Source organism: Pseudophryne corroboree, chromosome 1 (assembly GCF_028390025.1).
Source record: "Pseudophryne corroboree isolate aPseCor3 chromosome 1, aPseCor3.hap2, whole genome shotgun sequence".
In the NCBI taxonomy this organism is placed as follows: Eukaryota; Metazoa; Chordata; class Amphibia; order Anura; family Myobatrachidae; genus Pseudophryne; species Pseudophryne corroboree.
In genome coordinates this window covers 105,212,906-105,238,750 of record NC_086444.1, presented here as the reverse complement: position 1 = coordinate 105,238,750, position 25,845 = coordinate 105,212,906, and the positions used below count along the sequence as shown (strand labels likewise).

The 25,845-nt window shown below is 47.9% G+C and overlaps 1 protein-coding gene across 1 annotated transcript in view; it reads left to right on the top strand.

Annotated features, from left to right (window-relative positions):
• The first annotated feature begins 297 nt into the window (after positions 1-297).
• The window catches only part of EMB (embigin), a 90,440-nt gene continuing 64,892 nt past the window's right edge, over positions 298-25,845 (top strand). Inside the window, exon 1 of the mRNA XM_063961856.1 lies at positions 298-613. Within this exon, the coding sequence (XP_063817926.1) occupies positions 529-613 (85 nt within the window). The 5' untranslated portion in view covers positions 298-528. The remainder of the gene's footprint in view (positions 614-25,845) is intronic.

Sequence of the window (25,845 nt, the reverse complement as noted above, 5' to 3'; positions counted from 1 at the left end):
GCGTGGATCGTTAAGTATGAAAAAGTTCAAAAGAAAAAAATGTGAAAAACTCATGTTGACCTTTTGACCTAGAACATGTCGACCTAGAGACCCTGTCAACCTTGAAACCATGTCAACCTAGTTACTGTCGACCAATAGTGGTCGACCTAGACACTGTCGACCTAGAGACCGGATATCGTTACGAAAAGTAGAGAACAGTATCCAGTACTTATCTCTGGAAATGTAAGTAACTGCTACATTGTGTTCCACTGGTGAGCTGGTAACATAATTACAGTGACAACACTGAGCTGCTGCGCTGTAAGGAGGTTTGGTAAGAGAGGATGTAGCAGCGTGATGACACAGAGGGTGTCTCATCCCCACCCTACATCACTCACCGTGACCACACTGTATCCGTGCTGCTGCCGATGCTGCTGGAGCTGGTGCGCTGACACGAGGGAGCCGCGCTGCGTGCACTAGTCCCACTAGTCCCTGACTGTGAGTGTGTAGCCGCAGCCTGCACCGTCCCAGCTCCCACACTGCACCATCAGCATGCGGCTCTGTCTCCCCGGCATCCTGCCTGTCCTCTGCGGGCTCCTGTCTGTGGCTTCCCCGGGCATCACCCCCAACACGGCAGGTAAGTGTCCCCCCTAACCACGCATACATACTGGCTACCGACCTTGCGGGGAGCACTGACCTTGACGGGGGGAGGTAACTAGCTGCTGCTGTGTGAGGACTGCTACTGGGACATAGAGCTCTTACTGGGGGGAACACTATGGGCAATATGGAATTTACTGACATGACCTCGCAAATACACTATAATAATTAATAATATTAATAATAATATCTCTCTCTCTATCATGTTTCTCTTTTTGATATGACTCTATCTATCATGTTTCTCTTTGATTTCTATTTTATTATTATTATTATTATTATTATTATTACTGCTACTAGTTATTTATATAGCTCACACATATTCCGCAGCGAGTTTTCAGAGAATATTTAACCATTCACATCAGTCCCTGATCAAGCTTACAAGTTGAGCTTACAATCTACACATGTACACGCACACACATTCACACTAGGGTTAATTTTGTTGGGGGCCAATTAATCTATCAGTATATTTTTGGGGAGAATATACAACTTCACACAGTATCTATCTATATCTAATCTTTCTCTTTTTGATACAGTATCTATCTATCTATCTATCTCTAATCTTCCTCTTTGTGCTATAACTATCATCTATCTATCATGTTTCTCTTTTTGCTATCTAGCTATCTATCTATCTATCTATCTATTTTTAGCTAACATATCTATCCTATACCGTATTAGGTACAGTATGTATGTATTTATCTTAGCAATGTCATAAGGAAACAGCTGCCTGAATTACCAAGGGAGAATCAGGTAATTATAGAGCTGACAGAGGTAGATTGATTTGCTCACCATACTGGGGGAAGGGCAGACCAGAGGTCGGTTCTAACTCATGCTGCGATTCCCCGATCCAATCCACAGACCGGAAACAGCTGATCCACCAGGGAATGATGTACACATGATGGGAAAGCTCCATGTTTACTGTGTTCACTGTTGAAATGGTAAAACTTCCACAACATCAGCTATCCGCTAGAAAAGCGGTATATTGTAGAAAAGCTAGAAAACGCTAGAAAAGGTGTATATTGTAGCAGCTGCTGGAACACAAGGTCATTCAAGATCTTAAGACTGGTGACTAAGCAAAGCATACTTCATATCTGTCTGAAATTACTGTTCCCTCTGAACTAATCCCTACATTATGTAGGGGTGAGATTCTGACTTTAGTAGTAATATCAGGGAAAGACAACTAAAAGTACAGATGGAGCCATGCTAATCGTGGCTCCGTCTGTGCCTGGGCACTGCAATAGTAGCATCTCTGTGCATTCCCGTAGCGTGGCTAGGCGCTGGATCACCTAGCCGCGCCGGGAGTGCACGTTTGTGATGGAGCTGCTTTAGATGAGCGCTACTCCAGAGAAATAGTCTTAAGTATAATTACCATTGAATAACTTGTTTATATGGGCCATTCTTTTGTAAAAATGTGCAGTTCCAGTCTCATGTAGTGGCATACAGCAGTTGGAACTTACTATGGTTTACACTAGGGCGCTTGTAGGACACAGCAGTTGGAACTTACTAAGGTCTACACTAGACGCATGTAGTGGCACACAGCAGTTGGAACTTACTAAGGTTACACTAGGACACATGTAGTATACAGCAGTTGGAACTTACTAAGGTTTACACAATGACGCATGTAGTGGTACACAGCAGTTGGAACTTACTAAGGTTTACACAATGACGCATGTAGTGGTACACAGCAGTTGGAACTTACTAAGGTTTACACTAGGGCGCTTGTAGGACACAGCAGTTGGAACTTACTAAGGTCTACACTAGACGCATGTAGTGGCACACAGCAGTTGGAACTTACTAAGGTTACACTAGGACACATGTAGGACACAGCAGTTGGAACTTACTAAGGTTACACTAGTACACATGTAGGACACAGCAGTTGGAACTTACTATGGTTACACTAGGACACATGTAGGATACAGCAGTTGGAATTTACTAAGGTTTGCACAAGGACACATGTAGGACACAGCAGTTGGAACTTACTAAGGTTACACTAGGACACATGTAGGACACAGCAGTTGGAACTTACTAAGGTTACACTAGTACACATGTAGGATACAGCAGTTGGAACTTACTAAGGTTTACACAAGGACACATGTAGTGGCAGGGAAGCAGTTTCCTGGCTCTCAGTATCCTGACCAGGGCCCGGAATACCCACTCGGGGGGTGGTGCATGCCACCCCCAGAGCGGGAATAAATTAGTGTGGCGAGTTAAGCGCGCCACCGTGCCCGAAGCGTGGCAAGCACAGGGAGCACGCGAGGGGACACACTGCGCTCTCCGTTGGGATCCTGTCTATCGGGATTCCGGCATCGGTCTTATGACCGTCGGGATCCCATACTGAATCCTAGTGGCACACAGCAGTTGGAACTAAGGTTTATACTAGGACACAGTAAAGTTCAGCAGTAAGATTTTCTTCTACGACTGTTTTTTGGAAAATTCTAATTCACACTGTCTGACTTTATAGAATCTTGTATCATAGGTTTATACAAAAGGAAGCCCAGGTGGCATTTGAGGCCACAGTCCCACCATCATTTTGTTGGACAGTTCTTTCCCATGTGATAGGCAATGTACCCTGGCATTTTTTAAAACAAACATATTAGCTGAATTTTTCTACAGTTGGCAAAAATGGGATCTGGTCAGGATCCTGGTGTTTGGGTTCCCAGCAGTCGGAATACCGACGCCGGAATACTGACACTGTTCGGAATGCCCATGCTGGCATCCCAAAATGGATTGAAATGCTGGCGCCAGGTTCCCAAACGCCGGAATCCCAATCAAGGTCTGCTGAGACTCCACTCTGGTAAGTTGTTGGGAGGGGGTTATGTTTAGGCTGCGTGGGGTGGGTTAAGGTTTAAGATGCAGGGGGGGTTAGGCTGAGGGGAAGGATAGGGTTAGGCTACTTGGTGGGAGGGTTAGGGGTAGGTTTTGGCTGTGGTGAGTGGGAATTACGGTTAGGCACCACCACGGAGGGTTAGGCTGTGGGGGGGAGGGGAGGGGGAGCTAGGGTCAGGCTGTTGGAAAGGACGGTTTGGGGTAGTTTAGTTACCTAATGGCTGTCAGGATCGTGAGCGTCTGGATACCACTGTTGGTATTTTGACTGTCAACATTCCAGGCGCCGGGATACTGGCACCATCCCGGAAAAAATGTTGCATGTGTGTAAAGTACAAATTGCAGTATGTAGCTACATAAAAAATGTGTTCAGCTCTATTTGAGATGCGCCCAGGTAGAATAAGAATCAACATGGTAAATAAACCAAAATTCCAAAACTATATACTGTATATATATAGAGAGAGAGAGAGAGAGAGAGTATACATCGCCACTTGTGAGATGTCTTCTAGCAACAGTATGGGTTATCAAAATTAGTCTATTGGATAGACACTCCCTAAATTTAAGGGCATCAGCTAACCTCTAAAAGTACAGCAATGCTAAGTTATTGTGCAAGTGGAACATAAAACAGGTGGCTAGAGGTATCAGCAACTGAAAATATTGAGGTCATAGAAAAATAGGTTAAAAAGTGGATCAGGTACCCAAGTAAAATTACAACATAGATATTTGATTTCTACAAAAGCAGGATATAAAATATGATAAGACAAATATTTTACATGTAGACACCTAAATATATATATATATATATATATATATATATATATACACACACACACACATAAAAATGTACAATGTATAAGTTATAGGAAATTCTAAAAACTTACATAAAGTTCTAAAGAATAGGAACAACATATAAAGGAATCTAGAGGTAGCTTAACTGATGAAATCTGCATAGACAAAACATGCTAGGCATTCCCTATTGCCCTCCTGCATTGCAGATAAGCTACCTCTAGACAGATAGATGGATAGATGGATAGATGGATGGATAGATGGATAGATGGATAGATAGATAGATAGATAGATAGATACGTACATATCGCTAGCCGGCTCCCTCTCACTTCAATGGGCAGCGTTCACCTGCGCACATGGCTCCTATTAAAGAGAGAGCATGTGTCCGCTACGCTACAGAACGCTATGCCATGGTTTGTATGCCAGGATGCGTACACATCCCGGCAAAAAAACACATCTTTATGCAGTGGTGCAAGTAGAAATATTTTCTTAGGGGTACTGAGTGCCGAAAAATGGGCGTGGTCATATGTTGTGAGGGGGCGTGACAACATGCTGCTAGTGGGAGTGGCTACATGACACTAGCGGTGTGGCCGCACGACAGACCCTTTTTTGGGGGGAATCTGGAGGCAAGGCTGAAAATATATAGTAATCCCTCCAGTATAATAGAAATATATAGTGATACCTCCAGTATTATAGAAATATATAGTAATACCCCCAATTTAATAACAATACATTATAACAGGAAAATACAGCCACTGTCGCACTCCCAGTAACTCTGACAAAGTGGGAGGAGCAGTCATGCTGCCAAGCACCATGGTCTTGTTACTTTGTGGCACATTATAATTGTGGTAATGGCAAAGTGTGTGGGTAATGGCAAATTCTTAAGGGTACTCCGTACCCAAGCGTACCCACATACTTGCACCGCTGTCTTTATGCCAGAGTCTGAAGCTGGCCGCAGGTTACAGGAGAGGCATTGGAAGATGCCTCCATAGGCATAAAACAATTTACGCCATCTAAGGATGGCAGTAAACCAGTGGGGCCAAACTCCAAAAGCTAGTGTAGTACAAAGGCGTCAGCTCATAGTACCCACAGAGAATAATGGGGACTGCAGTCTGCAATGCTAATTAGCCTTCTACAGGAGATTTCTCCTGCAATAGGCTTTTAGTACATAGCACAAATTCATGAAATTAGGCAGAAACCATATTTTCTACATAATTTTATGGGGGTAAAAAAGGCTGATAAATAGGCAGTGCTATTTCTAGACAATTTGTCTCCCATTGCAAACAGTTAATGCCCTTTCACCATATTATGCCCCCTGCACCATATTACACCACACACCGCAAGGCCCATAATACATTAAGGCCCTACATTAAAGCTTCTAATTACTTTTAAATTACCTGCTTGTTGCCAGGGGTTTCATGCTCTGGGTTCCATGCTTGTTGCCAGGGGTTTCATGCTCTGGGTTCCATGCTTGTTGCCAGGGGTTTCATGCTCTGGGTTCCATGCTCGTTGCCAGGGGTTTCATGCTCTGGGTTCCATGCTCGTTGCCAGGGGTTTCATGCTCTGGGTTCCATGCTCGTTGCCAGGCATTCCACACTCATTGCAAGTGGTTTCATGCTCCGACTCTGGGTGTCATGCTCGTTGCCAGGGGTTTATAATGCTTGTTGCCAGGGGTAATGCTTGTTGCCAGGGGTAATGCTCATTGCTAGGGGTGTATACTCACTGGCACCAGGCCCCAGCACTGCTATACTGCTCCCCCTCCTCCTGCCAATCGTACGCCACTCGAGGGGTGGAGTTTCACAAAATGACATCACAACACCACAGCGTCATTTCTTGAAACTCCACCCCCAGAGAGGAGTACTATGGGAGGTAGGAAGGGGAGCAGGATAGGAGCTGACAGGTGCCGCGGCGGGTCCCCCGTAGAATCCCACAGCTCGCCCGCCACTAGAAACAGCACTGTAAAAAGTCCCCATAGTTTGCCACAGCAGTGCTCTTGTCTCTGTGACTATGAGCAGTGCACAGCTCACCTTCAACAAGTTGAGTCCAGTCCTACAGACAACTTAACTTTCTGCTTCTCCTTTATGCCATCCAGCATTGTGACTCTTTTGCAGGGGTGTATTTATAGGACCAAGCGCCCCAGGGAAAGTAAGGGACTGGCGCCACCCCCTTATCTTCCATATTTTCCCTCACCCCCTACCACCATTGCAGACTTCAGGTGGGCCCAAAACACTATACAGTACAGTCTGCAGGTGGGCACCATCAGTCAGTGTGAATGGGCATGTGGTGACAGCAGTTTGCAGATGAGCCCAGGATGCTCATGCTTTGCAGAGTTGGCACTGTGCCTGGCGCTGGGAGGGATCTCAGGGATGCTCACCCCTATCCTCACTGTCCACCACTCTGCCTTCACCCTCATATAGTACAGACCCCCCAAGCCATGAACTCAGCCGATTACCTCCATACTGAAGACCCCCAGTATGGCCATTAGTGAACATGATTCCGCCCAGTCCCCCACATTTGGGAACTCACCACTGGCCTCGCACTCCCTGGGATAGTCCTGGCAGCAGTCCACGCTGCAGCAGCAGTAGGTGTTGCAGTAACGTGATCCCTGTCTGGCTGATGCCAGTACATGTGTTATTCCTTCCCAGACAGCATCTGGTATGTCTGTGCCAGGCACAGAGACACCTCCCACCACAGACATGAATAGCCCATATGGTGCAGAGGAGCGGCCACAGCTGCACCCTGGGACATACAGCAGTGTCAGGAGGTGATGGTGTGTAATATAGGGAGGATGGAGGGGGATAATCTGGGCTGTAGAAAGCTGTGTCTCCATAGCCACGCTGCAGCCCAGCACACAGCAGCGTGAGCTGGGCTGCCACTGCTGACAGGTAATAGGGCGGGGGGGGGGGGGGGGGGGGCTGATTAGTACCAGCTCCCCCAACCTGGTGGACCTGGGGGATAATGCCAACTGGGGAGGCCAGTCCTGGTCTATATTTTCAATCCCAGTATTTGAGATTGGGGGGGTTGTGCCAGGCAACGTCTGCTGAATCATTATCTGGCTGATGCCAAAATCCAGGGTTCGGCCACCCTAATGCACGCAGCTGGGGTAACAATATATATGTAACAGTACTCCCGTTACAAGAGCCTCTGCCAACCAGGATTAAAATGTGCCGCAGTCGGTGATGGAAGGCAGGCTGGAGGCGGTATACAGGGCGGAGAATACAGTTAGCAGGGTCCATGGGTCAGGGCAGACCCACCTGGCAGCAGTTTACGTTGGTTCCCAAGTGCTCGCTGTCACCAACTTCATCTCTGTCTGGGAGGACTCGTATATAGCCGAGAGGGGGCTCTGTGCTGCGCCTGTTTGGAGCCCAGGACTCTGATTGTTTAGTCCTTGGTCACCAGCCTTTTCCACTACTATATGATTCATCATTCTACCCTTTGGTCGCAGGTGACAACACCGGGTGGTGCCCCCCTTCATCAGCCATCCCTGGCAAGTGTCACCTTGGCCAAGGGTAGGTACGCCCCTGCTCTCATGCTCTTACACTTGTTACAAGTCCTCCCTCATTGATGCTGGGAGGAGGCGTCCAATCAAGCCAGGTAGTGGGGACCTCTCTGCAGAGTGTTTAGGTGAGGTCAAGTAAGCAAGGGTCTCTATTCAGCGGGCTTAGGTAGAGGTAGGAGGGCAGGCAAGCATGGGCTTCTCTGCAGTGGGATTGGTTGGAGTGAAGAGGGCAGGCAAGAAGGGACTTCTCTGCAGTGGGATTGGTTAGAGTAAAGAGGGCAGGCAAGCAGGGGCCTCTCTGCAGTGGGATTGGTTGGAGTGAAGAGGGCAGGCAAGAAGGGACTTCTCTGCAGTGGGATTGGTTAGAGTAAAGAGGGCAGGCAAGCAGGGGCCTCTCTGCAGTGGGATTGCTTGGAGTGAAGAGGGCAGGCAAGCAGGGGCTTCTCTGCAGTGGGATTGGTTGGAGTGAAGAGGGCAGGCCAAGCAGGGCCTTCTCTGCAATGGAATTGGTTGGACTGAAGAGGGCAGGCAAGTAGGGACCTCTCTGCAGTGGGATTGGTTGGAGTGAAGAGGGCAGGTAAGCAGGGGCCTCTCTGCAGTAGGATTGGTTGGTGTGAAGAGGACAGGCAAGCAGGGGCTTCTCTGCAGTGGGATTGGTTGGAGTGAAGAGGGCAGGCAAGCAGGGTCCTCTCTGCAGTGAGATTGGTTGGACTGAAGAGGACAAGCAGGGGCTTCTCTGCAGTGGAAGTGATTGAAGTGAAGAGTGTGGACAAGCAGGGGCCTCTCTGCTGCAGGATTGGTTCGAGTGAAGAAGGCAGGAAAGCAGGGGCTTCTCTACAGTGGGATTTGATTGAAGGAGAGGGTAGGAAGTGGGAAATTCCATCTGTGGCATGACTGGGTGCAGGGGGGATGGTGGGAGTCGTAGTTACTGCACCCCCTGTACCCACGGTAGCTACCTCCTTGATTGCAGGTAACCAGGAAGGAGGAAAGCTCCAGGAACCAACCCCATCTGAAGATTACACAGGTTCCCACAGTAAAATTCCAGAAACTTTTGCATTTTAATGAAGGTTTCCATACTAGTATATGGTAATTGTGGACAATATCAGGGCTGCCAGGTAAGCAGGAGAATCCTGTGATGTCTCCTGCATTACCTGTGCAAAGAAACGGTCTGATTCTTCAATTTTGCAAATGTAAGTGAAATATGAGTATTTTCACTTACATTAAGGGCATACTTGCCTACTTTTGAATAATAATTTCAGGGGGATTGTGAAAGTTACAATTATAAGAGCGGATGTGTCCTGCTACATCTGAGAGGCGTGTCATGAAAATGACATATCCAAATGTAAATGAGCTCCAACGTTAGTAAGATCTACTTGTTGAAGAAAAGAGACTGATATTTTGCAGGCTTTGTTTATGTATTGTGTTTAACAAGAGGTGCCATATACTTTATGTGGCCACAAGAAACCTTATTTAAAATGCATGTAGCTGTAGGTTACCACTCTTATCGTAATGCTCTGGACACTGCCAAACAAACATATTTTCAATCTCTCCTCTCTGCTCAAGCCTCTAACCCTAAGTGACTTTTTAATACATTTAAATCACTTCTTGTCCCTCCCTCATCCAACCAACCCACCAGCCACTGTCAGTGCGCAAGATCTTGCTTCCTATTTCAAGGACAAGATTGATAATATCTGAAATTAAATGGTTTGCTCTTCCTCAGCAAGTGACCTGCTCAATTCCCTTCCTGAACCCTCTAACACCTTCTGTTCATTTGATCTTACAAATGAAGATGAAGTATCTGTACTCTTTGCATCTGCCTACTCTACTACCTCTCCTCTTGACTCTATACCCTCACAAATTAGTAAAGCTCTGTCTACTGTGCTCATCCCAACCTTAACTAAAATCTGTAATATCTCTCTGTCTACTGGTATCTTTCCTTTTCTGTACAAGCATGCAGTGATTACTCCCGTTCTGAAAAAACAAAACCCTGACCCTAACTCTCTCTCAAACTACTGTTCCATCTCTCAGCTACCATGCCCCACCAAGCTACTTGAGAGACTTGCATACACTCGCCTCACACGCTTTCTTAACTCCCACAGCTTACTGGACCCACTTCAGTCAGGATTTTGCGCCCAACACTCCACAGAGACAGCACTGACTAAAGTACTGAATAATTTGGTCACTGCTAAATCTAAAGGCCATTACTCACTACCTGTCCTTGATCTCTCTGCTGCTTTTGACACTGTTGACCACTCTCTTCTCATACAAGCACTACAATCCCTAGGTCTTCAGGACACAGCCCTATCTTAATTCTCATCCTACCTATCTAATCGCTCCTTCAGTGTTCGTTTCTCTGATTCCGCCTCCTCTTCGCTACCTCTCTCAGTTGGAGTATTGCAAGGCTCAGCCCTAGGTCCTCTGCTTTTCTCTATCTATACCACATCTCTTGGCAAACTAATCAACTCTTTCGGATTTCAGTACTATCTGTATGTGGATGATACTCAAATCTACTTATCCTCCCCAGATGTATCACCATCTGCGTTGGGCCATTGTCACTGAATGCCTTTCTGCCATTTCATCTTGGATGACATCTCGCTACCTCAAACTTAATATTTCCAAAACAGAATTAATTATATTTCCACCGGCCAATAGTAGTTACCAACCTGATATCTCTATCACTGTTGAGAACTCGCCAATCATCCCTACCCCACAAGCTCGCAGCCTAGGTGACATTCTCGACTCTGAACTGTCCTTTGTTCCCCACATTCAATCTGTCTCAAGATCTTGTTACATACATCTAAGAAACATATCCAAAATACGACTGTATATTACACAAGACACAGCAAAAACTCTAATCCATCATCTCCCGCATTGATTATTGTAACAGTCTCCTGACCGGTCTTCCCAAACATAGGCTCTCACCACTACAATCCATTTTGAATGCAGCTGTGAGGCTAATCTTCCTCACTAGACGTTCATTGTCTGCAGATCCGCTTTGTCAGTCCCTCCATTGGTTACCAGTATTCTACCGTATTAAATATAAAATACTTTTACTTAAATACAATGCTATTAACCAAACTGCACCAACATACATCTCTTCACTCATCTCAATATATCTCCCTTCCTGACCTCTCCGCACAAGATCTGCGTCTCTCATCCACACGCATTACTTGTTTACACTCAAAATGACAGGACTTTATCCGGGCTTCACCCAATCTGTGGAATGCCCTCTAACGCACAATAAGGTTTGCCTCTAGTCTCCAAACCTTTAAACGTTCCCTGAAAACTTACCTCTTCAGACAAGCCTATCAAATTCCAGACCCACCCACATAACCATCAGTGCTTCCCTATCTAATTACATCCTCTCTGTACAGTCCACATAACATCACATATTTTGTCTTTCTTTACTCTCCCACCCTCCTGACACTTGGCCAACATTGCGGGGTGATCATATCATACAACCCATTATGAAGCTAGCAATCTGGTGGACCATTATGCAATAGGTAGCATCTATCCTTGTGTATCAATGCTTATTTCCCCATAGATTGTAAGCTTGCGAGTAGGGCCTTCCTACCTCTATGTCTGTCTGTTTCTACCCAGTTTTGTTTTATTACTGTTGTTCTAATTGTAAAGCGCAACGGAATATGCTGCGCTATATAAGAAACTGTTAATAAATAAATAAATAATCATTGTGCCATATAACTATTGCAGCGCAATGGTACTGATGATCCCATTTCAATGTATGAATCTATGATTTATTCCCCCCCCCCCAAGAATGTAACAGCTGCATATATTGGGGATAAGGTGAAATCAGGGAGATTGATGGTCTATTTAGGGAGTCAGGGAGATTGCTACTATTCAGGGAGTTTCCTGCAGGGTGAGGGATGCTGGGTAACTATGATTAAAGGATGATGAATGGGCCCCTAAATGTGAAATGGTTTGTCTAATATTAGTCTGTTTTATAAGTCAATGAAATATATGAAAATAATAGAGTTAAAATCAAATACAACACAGCCCCACTATTCTATGGAACAATTAAAATACATGAGATTCATACACAACACAGAGAGCATATTAATTATATTGTCACATGTCAGACTGGTAAAGGCAGTGATCGGCACCAGGTGCTGTCCCTTCATGGCAGTGCATCGCTCACCTAAACCGTCAGGTATTTTCCAAGCCATAATAATAAGTTGGACTGTTTGTTTTCTTCATGTGGATCTGGCACCGCAGGACTTGTCTGAGATCAGCTGACCCAATGCTCAACCAATTCCAGTGATCTCCTGCACATGATTCCTGTGCCCTATCAGCAGCCACGATGCCCTATATATCTCTCCCTGGCCACTACTCATTACCAGTATGATTTATGCTGTAGTCTGTCTGCTAGTTCTTGTCTGCAGTATCCAGAGTCTGGCTCCATAGTTCCATATGTTCCATCAGCTGCTGTGTGTTTCTCGCTAGCCAGTTCTGTTGACTTATCCGTAGCCTCCTGTGCATTGTTGAATGCTTAACGTTACAGCCTGCTGTACTGTACCTCATCCAGGACTCCTGTGTATTTCTCCAGTGCCAGCCAATCCTACTGAGCACTATCCATAAGTCTCATTGGGATCAGTACGAGATCCCGGCGGTCGTAATACCGACACCGCTATCCCGGTCGGCAGAATCCTGACAGGGGGGCGAGCGCAACGAAGCACCTTGCGAGCTCGTCACACTCTGCACATTGATTTGTTCTCCCTCTATGGGTGTCGTGGACACCCACAGAGGGAGAATATGTCGGGATTGTGCCGGTCGGGATCCCGGTGTCGGTATTACGACCGTCGGGATCTCGTCCGGCAGGATCTTGACCGCATACCGTCTCATAGTATTGTTTAGTGCTTCAATTCCTGCCAGTCCTGCTTAACATTATTCAGGACTCCTGTGTAAAGCTGTGTATTTCTCCAGTGCAGGTCAGTCCTATCCTGGTGTGCGGAGTGTGAGCTTTGTGCCTGTAATTAGGCAGGTCAGTCCTATCCTGGTGTGCGGAATGTGAGCTTTGTGCCTGTAAGTAGGCAGGTCAGTCCTATCCTGGTGTGCGGAGTGTGAGCTTTGTACCTGTAATTAGGCAGGTCAGTCCTATCCTGGTGTGCGGAATGTGAGCTTTGTGCCTGTAAGTAGGCAGGTCAGTCCTATCCTGGTGTGCGGAATGTGAGCTTTGTGCCTGTAAGTAGGCAGGTCAGTCCTATCCTGGTGTGCGGAATGTGAGCTCTGTGGATGTAATTAGGCAGGTCAGTCCTACCTGGTGTGCGGAATGTGAGTTCTGCGGCTGTAATTAGGCAGGTCAGTCCTATCTTGGTGTATAGAATATGAGCTTTGTGCCTGTAATTAGGCAGGTCAGTTCTATCCAGGTGTGCTGAGTGTGAGCTTTGTGGCTGTAATTAAGCAGGTCAGTCCTATCCTGGAGTGCGGAATGTGAGCTCTGTGGATGTAATTTGGCAGGTCAGTCCTATACTGGTGTGCGGAATGTGAGCTCTGTGGATGTAATTGGGCAGGTCAGTCCTATCCTGGTGTGCGGAATGTGAGCTCTGTGGATGTAATTGGGCAGGTCAGTCCTATCCTGGTGTGCGGAATGTGAGCTCTGTGGATGTAATTAGGCAGGTCAGTCCTATCCTGGTGTGCGGAATGTGAGCTCTGTGGATGTAATTGGGCAGGTCAGTCCTATCCTGGTGTGCGGAATGTGAGCTCTGTGGATGTAATTAGGCAGGTCAGTCCTATCCTGGTGTGCGGAATGTGAGCTCTGTGGCTGTAATTAGGCAGGTCAGTCCTATCCTGGTGTGCGGAATGTGAGCCTTATGGCTGTAATTAGGCAGGTCAGTCCTATCCTGGTGTGCGGAATATGAGCTTTGTGGATGTAAGTAGGCAGGTCAGTCCTATCCTGGTGTGCGGAATATGAGCTTTGTGGATGTAATTAGACAGGTCAGCCCTATACTGGTGTCAGAATATGAGCTTTGTGCCTGTAATTAGGCAGGTCAGTCCTATCCTGGTGTGCGGAATGTGAGCCTTATGGCTGTAATTAGGCAGGTCAGTCCTATCCTGGTGTGCGGAATATGAGCTTTGTGGATGTAAGTAGGCAGGTCAGTCCTATCCTGGTGTGCGGAATGTGAGCTCTGTGGATGTAATTAGGCAGGTCAGCCCTATACTGGTGTCGGAATGTGAGCTTTGTGGATGTAATTAGGCAGGTCAGTCCTATCCTGGTGTGCGGAGTGTGAGCTCTGTGGATGTAATTAGGCAGGTCAGTCCTATCCTGGTGTGCGGAATGTAAGCCTTATGGCTGTAGGTAGACAGGTCAGTCCTATCCAGGTGTGCGGAATATGAGCTTTGTGGATGTAAATAGGCAGGTCAGTCTTATCCTGGTGTGAGGAATGTGAACTTTGTGGATGTAATTAGGCAGGTCAGTCCTATCCTGGTGTGCGGAATATGAGCTTTGTGCCTGTAATTAGGCAGGTCAGCCCTATCCTGGTGTGCGGAATGTGATTTCTGCTGCGGGGTACACTGGGCTCCACAAGGATAGACATTGGGGGTGTAGAGTAGGATCTTGATCCGAGGCACCAACAGGTTCAAAAGCTTTGACTGTTCCCAAGATGCATAGCGCCGCCTCCCCTATAACCCCACCTCCCTGCACAGGAGCTCAGTTTTGTAGTTGGTGCCGCAGATAGTAGGCACTTAACAGAGGGGCTGCTCCTAGCAGCCCTAAAAAAGAGCTTTTTAAGAAGAAAAGTGAAGACTTCAAGGGCTGCAGCAGTGTGTAGATGTCAGGAGACATTCACTGCTGCAGCTCCATCTCTCCCTAGTGGCGCTGTACACTCCCGCGCCCTGGTTGCCGGGTAACTACAGCGGGAGGCTCCGGTTTTCTTCCTGTCAGGCACACACGGCTGGGGCTCTCCGGGATTGCGTGGCCGCGCTTCGGGAGGTGGTGAGTGGGTCCCGCTTGCAGGATTCGTGCTGTATCGCGATCCGGCGCGGTCGGTGGGAGGCGGGCCGTGAGCGCTGGCGGTGGACACTGTGGCATACAGGCGATCCCACTAGATCACCAGGGCATGGGTGCAGGTCAGGTTTTCTCTCTAAACCTTTTTACATGTAGCCCGCAGTACCAGGTGGTTTTGCCAGCATAGGGGATAAGGCTTAGACCTGGAACCCCTCCCCCAGCCCCAGGGCGTCATTTACAGTAAATGTTCCCGCCCGGGAGCTGCATACCTGTCTCTCCTTCACTCCCTGTCAGTGTTTGGGCGCCATTTCTCTCAGCTACACTGTTCCTGGGACTGCTTGGGCAAATCCTCCTATGTAAAGCCGCCTGATAGTCAGCTCTGTGACTTTACAAGACACTTAAGTATTCTACATGTCGTTTAGACAGTGATAGTTAAGAAAGAGTGCATTTAGTCAGGGTTCTCTGGTACAAGTACCCTGTGATACACATCCAGTTCTTACTGTGCAGTGTTATATCTATTGACTACATAGCTATATATAAGCTAGTCCAGTGCAGTATTATTGTTGATAATAACCTCTGCATTGTACAACTGTGACTATATGTGTGTGCATTAGCTTGCTGGGTGAATTTAATTTTGTGTCTCTCACTCAACTTGCTATCCCTATATTCTATAACCTGAGGGGGCTTGGTGCGTCAGGTTTATAATACTGTAATATAGGATATTCACAAGATATTCTATAATTGTATTTTCTCTTACGTCCTAGAGGATGCTGGGGACTCTGTAAGGACCATGGAGTATAGACGGGCTCCGCAGGAGACATGGGCACTCTAAAGACTTTAGAATGGGTGTGCACTGGCTCCTCCCTCTATGCCCCTCCTCCAGACCTCAGTTAGATCCTGTGCCCAGAGGAGACTGGGTGCACTCCAGGGGAGCTCTCCTAAGTTTCTCTGAAAAATACTTTTGTTAGGTTTTTAATTTTCACGGAGCGCTGCTGGCAACAGGCTCCCTGCATCGTGGGACTGAGGGGAGAGAAGCAGACCTACTTAAATGATAGGCTCGGCTTCTTAGGCTACTGGACATCATTAGCTCCAGAGGGTCGGAACGCAGGTCTCACCCTCGCCGTTCGTCCCAGAGCCGCACCGCCGTCCTCACAGAGCCGGAAGATTGAAGCCGGGTGAGTATTAAGAAGAAAGAAAACTTCAAAGGCGGCAGAAGACTTCAGATCTTCACTGAAGATGCGCGCCATTGCTCCCACACATACACACACAGCGGGCACTGTAAGGGTGCAGGGCGCAGGGGGGGCGCCCTGAGCAGCAATATTAACCTCAAGGGACACTGGCATAGAGATTAGATACGGCGGAGGCGGTATATTAAAAATCCCCCGCCAGTATAAATAATTTGAGTGGGGCCGATGCCCGCCGCTGAGGGGGCGGAGCTTGATCCTCCAGCACTAACCAGCGTCATTTTCTCCACAGCACACTGCAGAGAAGCTGGCTCCCCAGACTCTCCCCTGCTAAACACGGTTACAGAGGGCAAAAAAAGAGGAGGGGGGGGGGCACATTTAATTGGCGCAGTGAGTGTAATTATATATATTTATATAAAAGCCCTGTACTGCTGGGATTTTATTCCAGTGTCCGCTGGCACTGGGTGTGTGCTGGCATAATCTCTCTGTCTCTCCAAAGGGCCTTATTGGGGGACTGTCTCCATATAGATATATCCCTGAGTGTGTGGGGGTGTCGGTACGTGTGTGTTGGCATGTCTGAAGCGGAAGGCTCATCTAAGGAGGAGGTGGAGCAGATGATTGTGGTGTCTCCGTCAGCAACGTCGACACCTGATTGGTTGGATATGTGGAATGTTTTAAATGCAAATATGTAATAAAGACACAAGAGATTGGACAAAGCAGGGTCCAGGGATAGAACAGGGAGCCAATCCATGGCTATGACTGTGTCACAGGGCCCTTCGGGTTCTCAGAAACGTCCACTGTCCCAAGTAGCAGACACTGATACCGATACGGATTCTGACTCCAGCGTCGACTACGATGAGGCGAGGTTACACCCAAGGGTGGCCAAAAGTATTCATTATATGATTATTGCAATAAAAGGTGTTTTGCATATCACAAATGACCCCTCTGTCCCTGACACAAGGGTATGCATGTTTAAGGAAAAAAAGCCTGAGGTAACCTTTCCCCCATCTCATGAGCTGAATGAGTTATTTGAAAAAGCTTGGGAAACTCCAGACAAGAAACTGCAGATTCCCAGAGAATTCTTATGGCGTATCCTTTCCCGGCACAGGACAGGTTACGGTGGGAATCCTCACACAAGGTGGACAAGGCTTTAACGCGCTTGTCCAAAAAGGTGGCGCTATCGTCTCCAGACACGGCGGCCCTCAAGGATCCTGCTGATCGCAGACAGGAGACTATCTTAAAATCAATTTGTCACAACTGAGGGCCTGAGCTGACTGGAGGCAGCCTCAGTTGTAGGGGCTGAGGTGTAGTGAAACCTGGGAGGTTGTATCAGACCCCTGGTCATGTAAGTTACACGTAGGAAGATTGCCCGAAAGCGTGACCACGACAACCAAGGTAAAAGTCAATGATATTTATTAGACAGACTCCATGCAACACAGCAGTGATAAAAAGAGAGACGTAAAATCAGCAGTAATATAACAGTTCCTGGGTACTACAGGATGGCAAAGGCCACAGGGCTCTGATAGTATGGGTACAGTTCTTATTGTCCTCAAGATGGAAAGTCCTTACCAGGCCCGATTGTAGTAGTGGAAATAGCCCAGGTTCATACCAGCTGATGTTCCATGGGAAGCTGGACTGCTGCAGATGAAGTGGCTGCTGTGAGTACTGGTTGGAACCAGACAGATGTAGACACGGAGTGGGTGCTGGATGGAACCAGCCAAATGATAAATGAAGCTTGAGAGCGATGAAATGTAAATGATATATGGAGCTTGAGAGCGGTGAAATAATAGTACCGGTGGATAATGGAAATCTGCAGAAATGGTACCGGCACTTTAAGAAGAGTTGATCTCTGCTGGAAGCTGGAATGCTGGAAGCAGGTGAATCTGTAATTGGAGATGGAAGAGTCACAGAGGACTGGAGAGTCAGGCTGCACCGCAGGTGGTAGACTGGAGCGGGTCTCTTTAGTGGAAGCTTGGAGACAGGAGCTGGAACCTGGAAAACAACCACAGGAGAGAGACAGACTGGAACTAGGTTTGACAACCAAAGCACTGACGCCTTCCTTGCTCAGGCACAGGATACTTATACCTGCAGCAAGGAAGGGATTGGCTAGGCAATTATGCAGATTCCATGGAGCAGCGGATTGGTGGAGATTGAACATGTGACAGAATCCAACATGGCTGCGCCCATGTTGGTATTTGGAGGGAAAGTCAGTTTGGTAATCCATGTGGAACTTAGCAGCAATGGCGGCGCCGGCCGCAGAGGACAGGAGACGCCAGACTGATGACTGCAAACTAGAACCACGCGGACGACAGCGGAGGCCGCGGCTGGCATGAGGCGCCACTCTGTTAACCTGTATAATGAAACACAGGAAAGGCGGCGGAGGCCGCGGAGGACGGGAGACGCCACTCAGAAGGCAAACATGGCGCCGCTGTGACAGCGTCTCAGAGTGACAGGAGAGGGATGCAGAATGTGGCCATCAGCACTACAGATGAAATCCGGCCCTGGAACGCTGAGCCAGCCTCAGGAGACATCTAAAAGGCAAGTAATGGTGTCCAGATACCCGAATCGTGACACAATTTATACACATACGGGTGCCTTGCTCAGACCGGCAATAGCGTCTGCTTGGGTTTGTAGCGCTGTAGCAGCGTGGACAGATACCTTGTCAGCTGACATTGATACCCTAGATAGGGATACCATTTTATTGACCTTAGGTCACATTAAAGACGCAGTCCTATATATGAGAGACACTCAGAGAGACGTTGGGCTGCTAGGTTCGGGAGCCAACGCCATGGCGATTTCTGCTAGGCGAGCCCTGTGGACCCGCCAGTGGACGGGTGATGCCGACTCAAAGAGACATATGGAAGTTTTGCCTTACAAGGGTGAGGTTTTATTTGGGGAAGGTCTTGCGGACCTGGTTTCCACAGCTACCGCTGGTAAATCTACTTTTTTACCTTATGTTCCCCCACAGCAAAAGAAAACACCACAATATCAGATGCAGTCCTTTCGGTCGCATAAGTCCAGAAGAGGTCGGGGCTCTTCCTTCCTCGCCAGAGGTAAGGGTAGAGGGAAAAGAATGCCTGCTACGGCTAGTTCCCAGGAGCAGAAGTCCTCCCCGGCTTCTACTAAATCCACCGCATGACGCTGGGGCTCCACTGAGGGAAAGGGCAACACTATATACAGTAAATTTCTTAAGGGACCTTCAAATAGCGCAATTAGTACACGGCAGCCTGAAGATAACCACAATTTCCAAAAGGTACCCCTCCAAAAGCACCCAAAAATTCAAAACAAAGAAAACTGGATAATGGAAAAGGATATTCCCTCAGGATCCTACCTTGAGAAAGACCCGCAGCATCGCGGGTAGAAACGCGTCGGTATTTAAAGGACAGATTACGGATTCCAAGGTGTCTGTTGGTGAAACATCTGGACAGCCGAGACTTTTACCTATTATTTCAGTTCCAGTAGTCTTTTCCGGAGAGACGTTTTGGTAACTGATATACCAACTGCTATTTTTGAGAACTATCTAACACCAGTTCTCTTACATGCTGGTAATTATTCTGGCTGTCTACTTTCAACAGTTCCTTTGGGAGAATTTTTATGTAATTTTATGGATTTGTGTGATATGTGTTAGTGTGCACTATTAAATTGTGATTATACTACACATGAATTGTTTTTTCCTTTTGCATATTGCTCTGCATCTATGAGAAATCAATAAGGAAAGACGGACTTCATTTGTCATCTGGATTCCACCTGTAAATTAAGGAATGTATTATTCTTTTTCCATTATATCTATTATATGGGTTTAATATGATGAGCGCCTCAGGGAATATCCTTTTCTGTTATCCAGTTTTCTCCACTGAGGGAGTCCGCCCCGGTGGGGGCACGTCTTTCGACTTTTCAGCCACGTCTGGGTTCAATCAGACGTGGATCCTTGGGCGATGGAAATTGTATCCCAAGGATACAAGCTGGAATTCGAAGAGGTGCCTCCGCGCCGATTTTTAAAATCGGCTTTACCAGCTTCTCCCCCAGAGAGGGAGATAGTTTTAGCTGCAATTCAAAAGCTGTATCAACAGCAAGTGATTGTCAAGGCTCCCCTAGTTCAATAAGGGAAGGGGTACTATTCAACCCTATTTGTGATTCCAAAACCGGATGGCTCAGTCAGGCCCATTCTAAATCTAAAATCCCTAAACCTGTACTTGAAAAAGTTCAAATTCAAGATGGAATCGCTCCGGGCGGTTATCTCCAGCCTGGAAGGGGGGGATTTTATGGTGTCACTAGACATAAAGGATGCATACCTTCATGTCCCTATATATCCCCCTCATCAGGCGTACCTGAGATTCGCTGTACAGGACTGTCATTACCAGTTTCAGATGTTGCCGTTTCCACGGGCCCGAGGCTTTTCACCAAGGTAATGGCGGAAATGATGTTGCTCCTGCGCAGGCAGGGAGTCACAATTATCCCGTACTTGGGCGATCTCCTGATAAAAGCGAGAACGAGAGATCAGTTGCTGAAAAGCGTGTCGCTCTCCCTGAGAGTGATGCAGCAACATGGCTGGATTCTGAATCTACCAAAGTCACAGTTGCTTCCAACGACTCGGCTATCTTTCTTAGGCATGATTCTGGACACGGAACAAAAGAGGGTATTTCTCCCAATGGAAAAAGCACAGGAACTCCAGAACATGGTCAGAGACCTGTTAAAACCGAAAAGAGTGTCAGTCCATCAATGCACTTGAGTACTGGGAAAAATGGTGGCGACCTACGAGGCCATCCCCTTCGGCAGGTTTCATGCAAGGACATTTCAGTGGGACCTTCTGGACAATTGGTCCGGGTCCCATCTTCAAATTCATCAGAAAATAAGCTTGTCCCCCAGGGCCAAGGTGTCTCTCCTGTGGTGGCTGCAGAGTGCTCACCTTCTAAAGGGTTGCAGGTTCGGCATTCAAGATTGGGTTCTGGTGACCACGGACGCGAGCCTCCGAGGATGGGGAGCAGTCACACAAGAAAGAAATTTTCAGGGGACATGGTCAAGCCAGGAAGCTTGTCTACACATCAACATACTGGAATTAAGGGCCATATACAACGGCCTACGACAAGCGGAGAATCTTCTTCGCGACCTACCGGTTCTGATTCAATCCGACGTCACAGCCGTGGCTCATGTAAACCGCCAAGGTGGGACAAGGAGCAGAGTGGCAATGGCGGAAGCCACAAGGATTCTGCGCTGGGCGGAAAATCACGTAAGCGCTCTGTCAGCAGTCTTCATTCCGGGAGTGGACAACTGGGAAGCAGACTTCCTCAGCAGACACGATCTCCATCCAGGAGAGTGGGGACTTCATCAAGAAGTTTTGCAGAGATAACAAGTCTTTGGGGACTTCCTCAAATAGACATGATGGCGTCACGCCTCAACAGGAAGCTTCGGAGGTATTGTGCCAGGTCAAGGGACCCTCAGGCAGTAGCGGTAGACGCCCTGGTGACACCATGGGTGTTTCAGTCGGTCTATGTATTCCCTCCTCTTCCTCTCATCTCCAAAATATTGAGAATCATAAGAAGAAAAAAAGTGCAAACAATACTCATTGTTCCAGATTGGCCTCGAAGGGCCTGGTATTCAGATCTTCAGGAAATGCTTACAGAAGATCCATGGCCTCTTCCTCTCAGGGAGGACCTGTTGCAGCAGGGGCCCTGCGTGTTCCAAGACTTACCGAAGTTACGTTTGACGGCATGGCGGTTGAACTCCGAATCCTAGCTGGGAAAGGTATTCCGGAGGAAGTCATCCCTACTCTGATAAGGGCTAGGAAGGAGGTGACGGCGAAACATTATCACCGTATCTAGAGGAAGTATGTTTCTTGGTGTGAAGCCAAGAATGCTCCTACGGAAGATTTCCACCTGGGCCGTTTTCTCCACTTTCTACAGACAGGAGTGGATATGGGCCTGAAGTTAAATTCCATTAAGGTACAGATTTCGGCCCTATCTATATTCTTTCAGAAGGAATTGGCTTCTCTCCCAGAAGTCCAGACTTTTGTAAAGGGAGTGCTGCACATCCAGCCTCCTTTTGTGCCCCTAGTGGCACCATGGGACCTTAACGTGGTGTTACAGTTCCTTAAGTCAGGAAAGTGGTCATGTTGTTAGCCTTGGCATCTGCGAGGCGGGTGTCCGAATTGGCGGCTTTGTCTCACAAAAGCCCCTATCTGATTTTCCATGTGGATAGAGCAGAGTTGAGGACTCGTCCTCAATTTCTATCTAAGGTGGTTTCATCGTTTCATATGAACCAACCTATTGTGGTGCCTGTGGCTACAGGGGACTGGGAGGATTCCAAGTCTCTTGATGTAGTCAGGGCCTTAAAGGTTTATGTAGCCATGACGGCTCGGGTTAGGAAAACAGAGACACTGTTTGTCCTGTATGCAGCCAACAAGGTTGACGCCCCTGCTTCTAAGCAGACTATTGCCCGCTGGATCTGTAACATGATTCAGCAGGCTCATTCTACGACTGGATTGCCGGTACCAAATTCGGTAAAGGCCCATTCCACTAGGAAGGTGGGCTCTTCTTGGGCGGCTGCCCGAGGCGTATCGGCATTACAGCTGTGCCGAGCAGCTACTTGGTTGGGTTCAAACACTTTTGCTAAATTCTACAAGTTTGATACCCTGGCTGATGAGGACCTCATGTTTGCTCAGTCGGTGCTGCAGAGTCATCCGCACTCTCCCGCCCGGTCTGGAGCTTTGGTATAATCCCCATGGTCCTTACGGAGTCCCCAGCATCCTCTAGGACATAAGAGAAAATAAGATTTTAAACCTACCGGTAAATCTTTTTCTCCTAGTCCGTAGAGGATGCTGGGTGCCCGTCCCAGTGCAGACTAAATTCTGCAAGACTTGTATATAGTTTTTGCTTACATAAGGGTTATGATACAGTTTTGATCAGTCTCGGGCTGATGCTGTTTTGTTTCATACTATTAACTGGTTCATATATTCCATGTTATATGGTGTGGGCTGGTTTGAATCTTGCTCTTAGATTAACAAAAATCCTTTGCTCGTACTGTCCGTCTCCTCTGGGCACAGTTTCTCTAACTGAGGTCTGGAGGAGAGGCATAGAGGGAGGAGGAAGTGCACACCCATTCTAAAGTCTTTAGAGTGCCCATGTCTCCTGCGGAGCCCGTCTATACCCCATGGTCCTTACGGAGTCCCCAGCATCCTCTACGGACTAGGAGAAAAAGATTTACCATTAGGTTTAAAATCTTATTTTTCTCTGTGATTTTAGTCATCATATCTCTCCTATATCCCTGCTTGTTCTGACTACACTGTGCAGGGGTTTGGGCAAGAGGTACTGTGTTACCTGATATTGCAAGTTATATCGTGTCTGCTTCTGAGGGTAACGGTTCTGGGGCTGAACACACTACCGGTGTTGCTGACGCCACAGATCCCTATGAGGAAAATATAGCAGCTGAGGGCTCTGGTTCTGGGGGCTCTTTGCCCCCCAGTGGGACTGTGGCATTGGGGGTCCATAATGACCCGCCGTGGGCTACTTTCTCCACACTTCTGAATACGCTAGTTACTAAACTAACGCCCCCTATGGGACCGTCAATGCCGGTTCAACCATATGTGGTCCCCGCAGCTAACCCGCCGTGGACAGATAACTTGTCTGCTCAATTGAAGAAATTGAACCAGTCTTTGACTACTAAAAAGTCTGACCCTCGCTCGCCTAAGACCAAGGGGTCCTCTAAGCGAGCTATTACCTCCTCACAATCCACTGCTGTCACTGACACCTCGTCTGATGAAGATGACGCTTACACTGACCCCACAGATTCTGACACAGATGCTGCTGATGGGAAGGGTAGTTCACAAGTGGATGTTCCTGATCTTTTGGAGGCTATTAAGTTGATTCTACAGATTATGGATGATCTCGAGCCATCAGTCCCTCCTAAGAAACCAGACAGGTTCAAGCGTCAGAAGGTGGTTAAACAAGTTTTACCTCATTCTGATCACCTGGTGGATATACCTCAGGAATCCTGGGAAAATCCAGGGAAGAAGTTTGTGCCTCACAAAAAGATGCTGGCTCGCTATCCCCTCGCGCCAGAGCTGTCAAAAAATTGGGAGATGCCTCCTCCAGTGGATTCGCATGTGGCTAGAATGGTGGTTCCCACAGCTCTACCAGTCACTACCGTCGCGTCTCTGAAAGAGCCTACAGATAAACGTGTGGAGGGTTGTCTGAAAGCGATTTACACCCTCACGGGTGCTGCGCAAAGGCCCACTATTGCAGCGACATGGGCTGCAGAAGCTATTGAAGCGTGGGCCCTAGAGTTCGGAAGCTGAAATCTCTTCTGACCATGCTAGACAGTGCTTGTCATATATTGTCACAGCTTCTCACTATATTAAAGAGGCGGCTTCTGATGCCGGTATTCTAGCAGCCAAGGCTTCTACTACGTCAGTCCTGGCCCGCCGGATATTGTGGCTGAGATCCTGGTCCGTGGATCTGGATTCTAGAAAATCCTTGGAGGTACTCCCTTTTAAGGGAAATATTCTGTTTGGGGAGGACTTAAATAAGATAGTGGCTGATTTGGCTACTGCCAAAACTGCCTGTCTGCCAAGTACCGCTCCTTCTGTGCCGAAGGCTAAAAGTACTTCCTTTCGTCCTTCAGGTAAAGCAAAAGGTCAGGCGTACCACAAGCAGGCCCGCACTTCCAAACCTGGTAAGCCGAAGCCCAAAAGAGCCTTGGCTGCCCGTCAGCCAGCTTCCAAGACCGATAAGCCTACCGCATGACGGGGCGAGCCTCCCCCTGGGGGACCCCAGGGTGGGGGTCCGGCTTCTAGGGTATACCCAGGAATGGTTGAAGACCACTTCAGATGCCTGGGTACGGGAAGTGATCACTCGAGGTTACGCCATAGCCTTCAAATACCGCCCCCCTCGCCGATTTTGCCTGACAGACATCCCTTCGGATCAGGTGAAGGCAAAGACTCTACATTCGGTGGTACAGAGCCTCCTGGACACAGGAGTGGTAGTACAGGTGCCTCTTGCTCAGAGGGGCCAGGGGTACTATTCTCCGCTGTTTCTAGTCTCGAAACCGAATGGGTCCTCCCGACCCATTCTCAACCTCAAGGCATTGAACAAGTTTGTGAGAATCTCCAAATTATATATGGAAACCCTTCGCTCTATTGTTCTGGCCTTGGAACCTGGGGCTTATATGGTCTCCCTGGATATACAGGATGCTTACCTGCATATTCCTATAGCAGTGTCGCATCAGCAATACCTGAGGTTTGCGGTTGGCTACCTCCATTATCAGTTTCGGGTATTACCTTTTGGTTTAACCACGGCTCCGCGAGTCTTCACCAAAGTTATGGCGGTGATGGCGGCGGAACTCTGCCATCAAGGGGTCAGGATCCTACCGTATTTCCCCAGAAATTCTCCTATGTCAATTGGATCTGACTGTCCGGTTTCTGCAAGCTCATCAATTGGAAGAAGTCCTCCCTGGTCCCTGCTCAGAGCATGGTGCACCTGGGAGCGCTATTGGACATTCACAACCAGCGGTTGTTCTTGTCTCAGGAGAAAGTCCTGAAGCTTCAGGACAAGATTTGTTGCTTCCTCTCTCGTCCGCAAGTGTCAATACATTCAGCGATGCAAGTGCTGGGCCTCATGGTGTCAGCATTCGACATGGTGGAGTACGCTCAATTCCATTCTTGCCCCCTCCAGAGGCTGATTCTGGTCAAGTGGGACGGCCTGCCTCACCGGATCAGGTCTCATATGATCTCACTGACTCCGGAGGTCCGTCTGTCACTGTACTGGTGGCTCCAGGACCAACGATTGTGCAGGGCCAGTCCCTTCTGGATATCCGACTGGGTCCTGTTGACAACGGATGCCAGTCTAAGGGGTTGGGGTGCGGTGTTGGAGCAACACTCCCTTCAGGAGTCTCTCCTCCCGATCAACAATCAGGAATTGCGGGCGGTCTTCAACTCTTTGAACCTGGCCCAGCATTTAATACAAAACCGT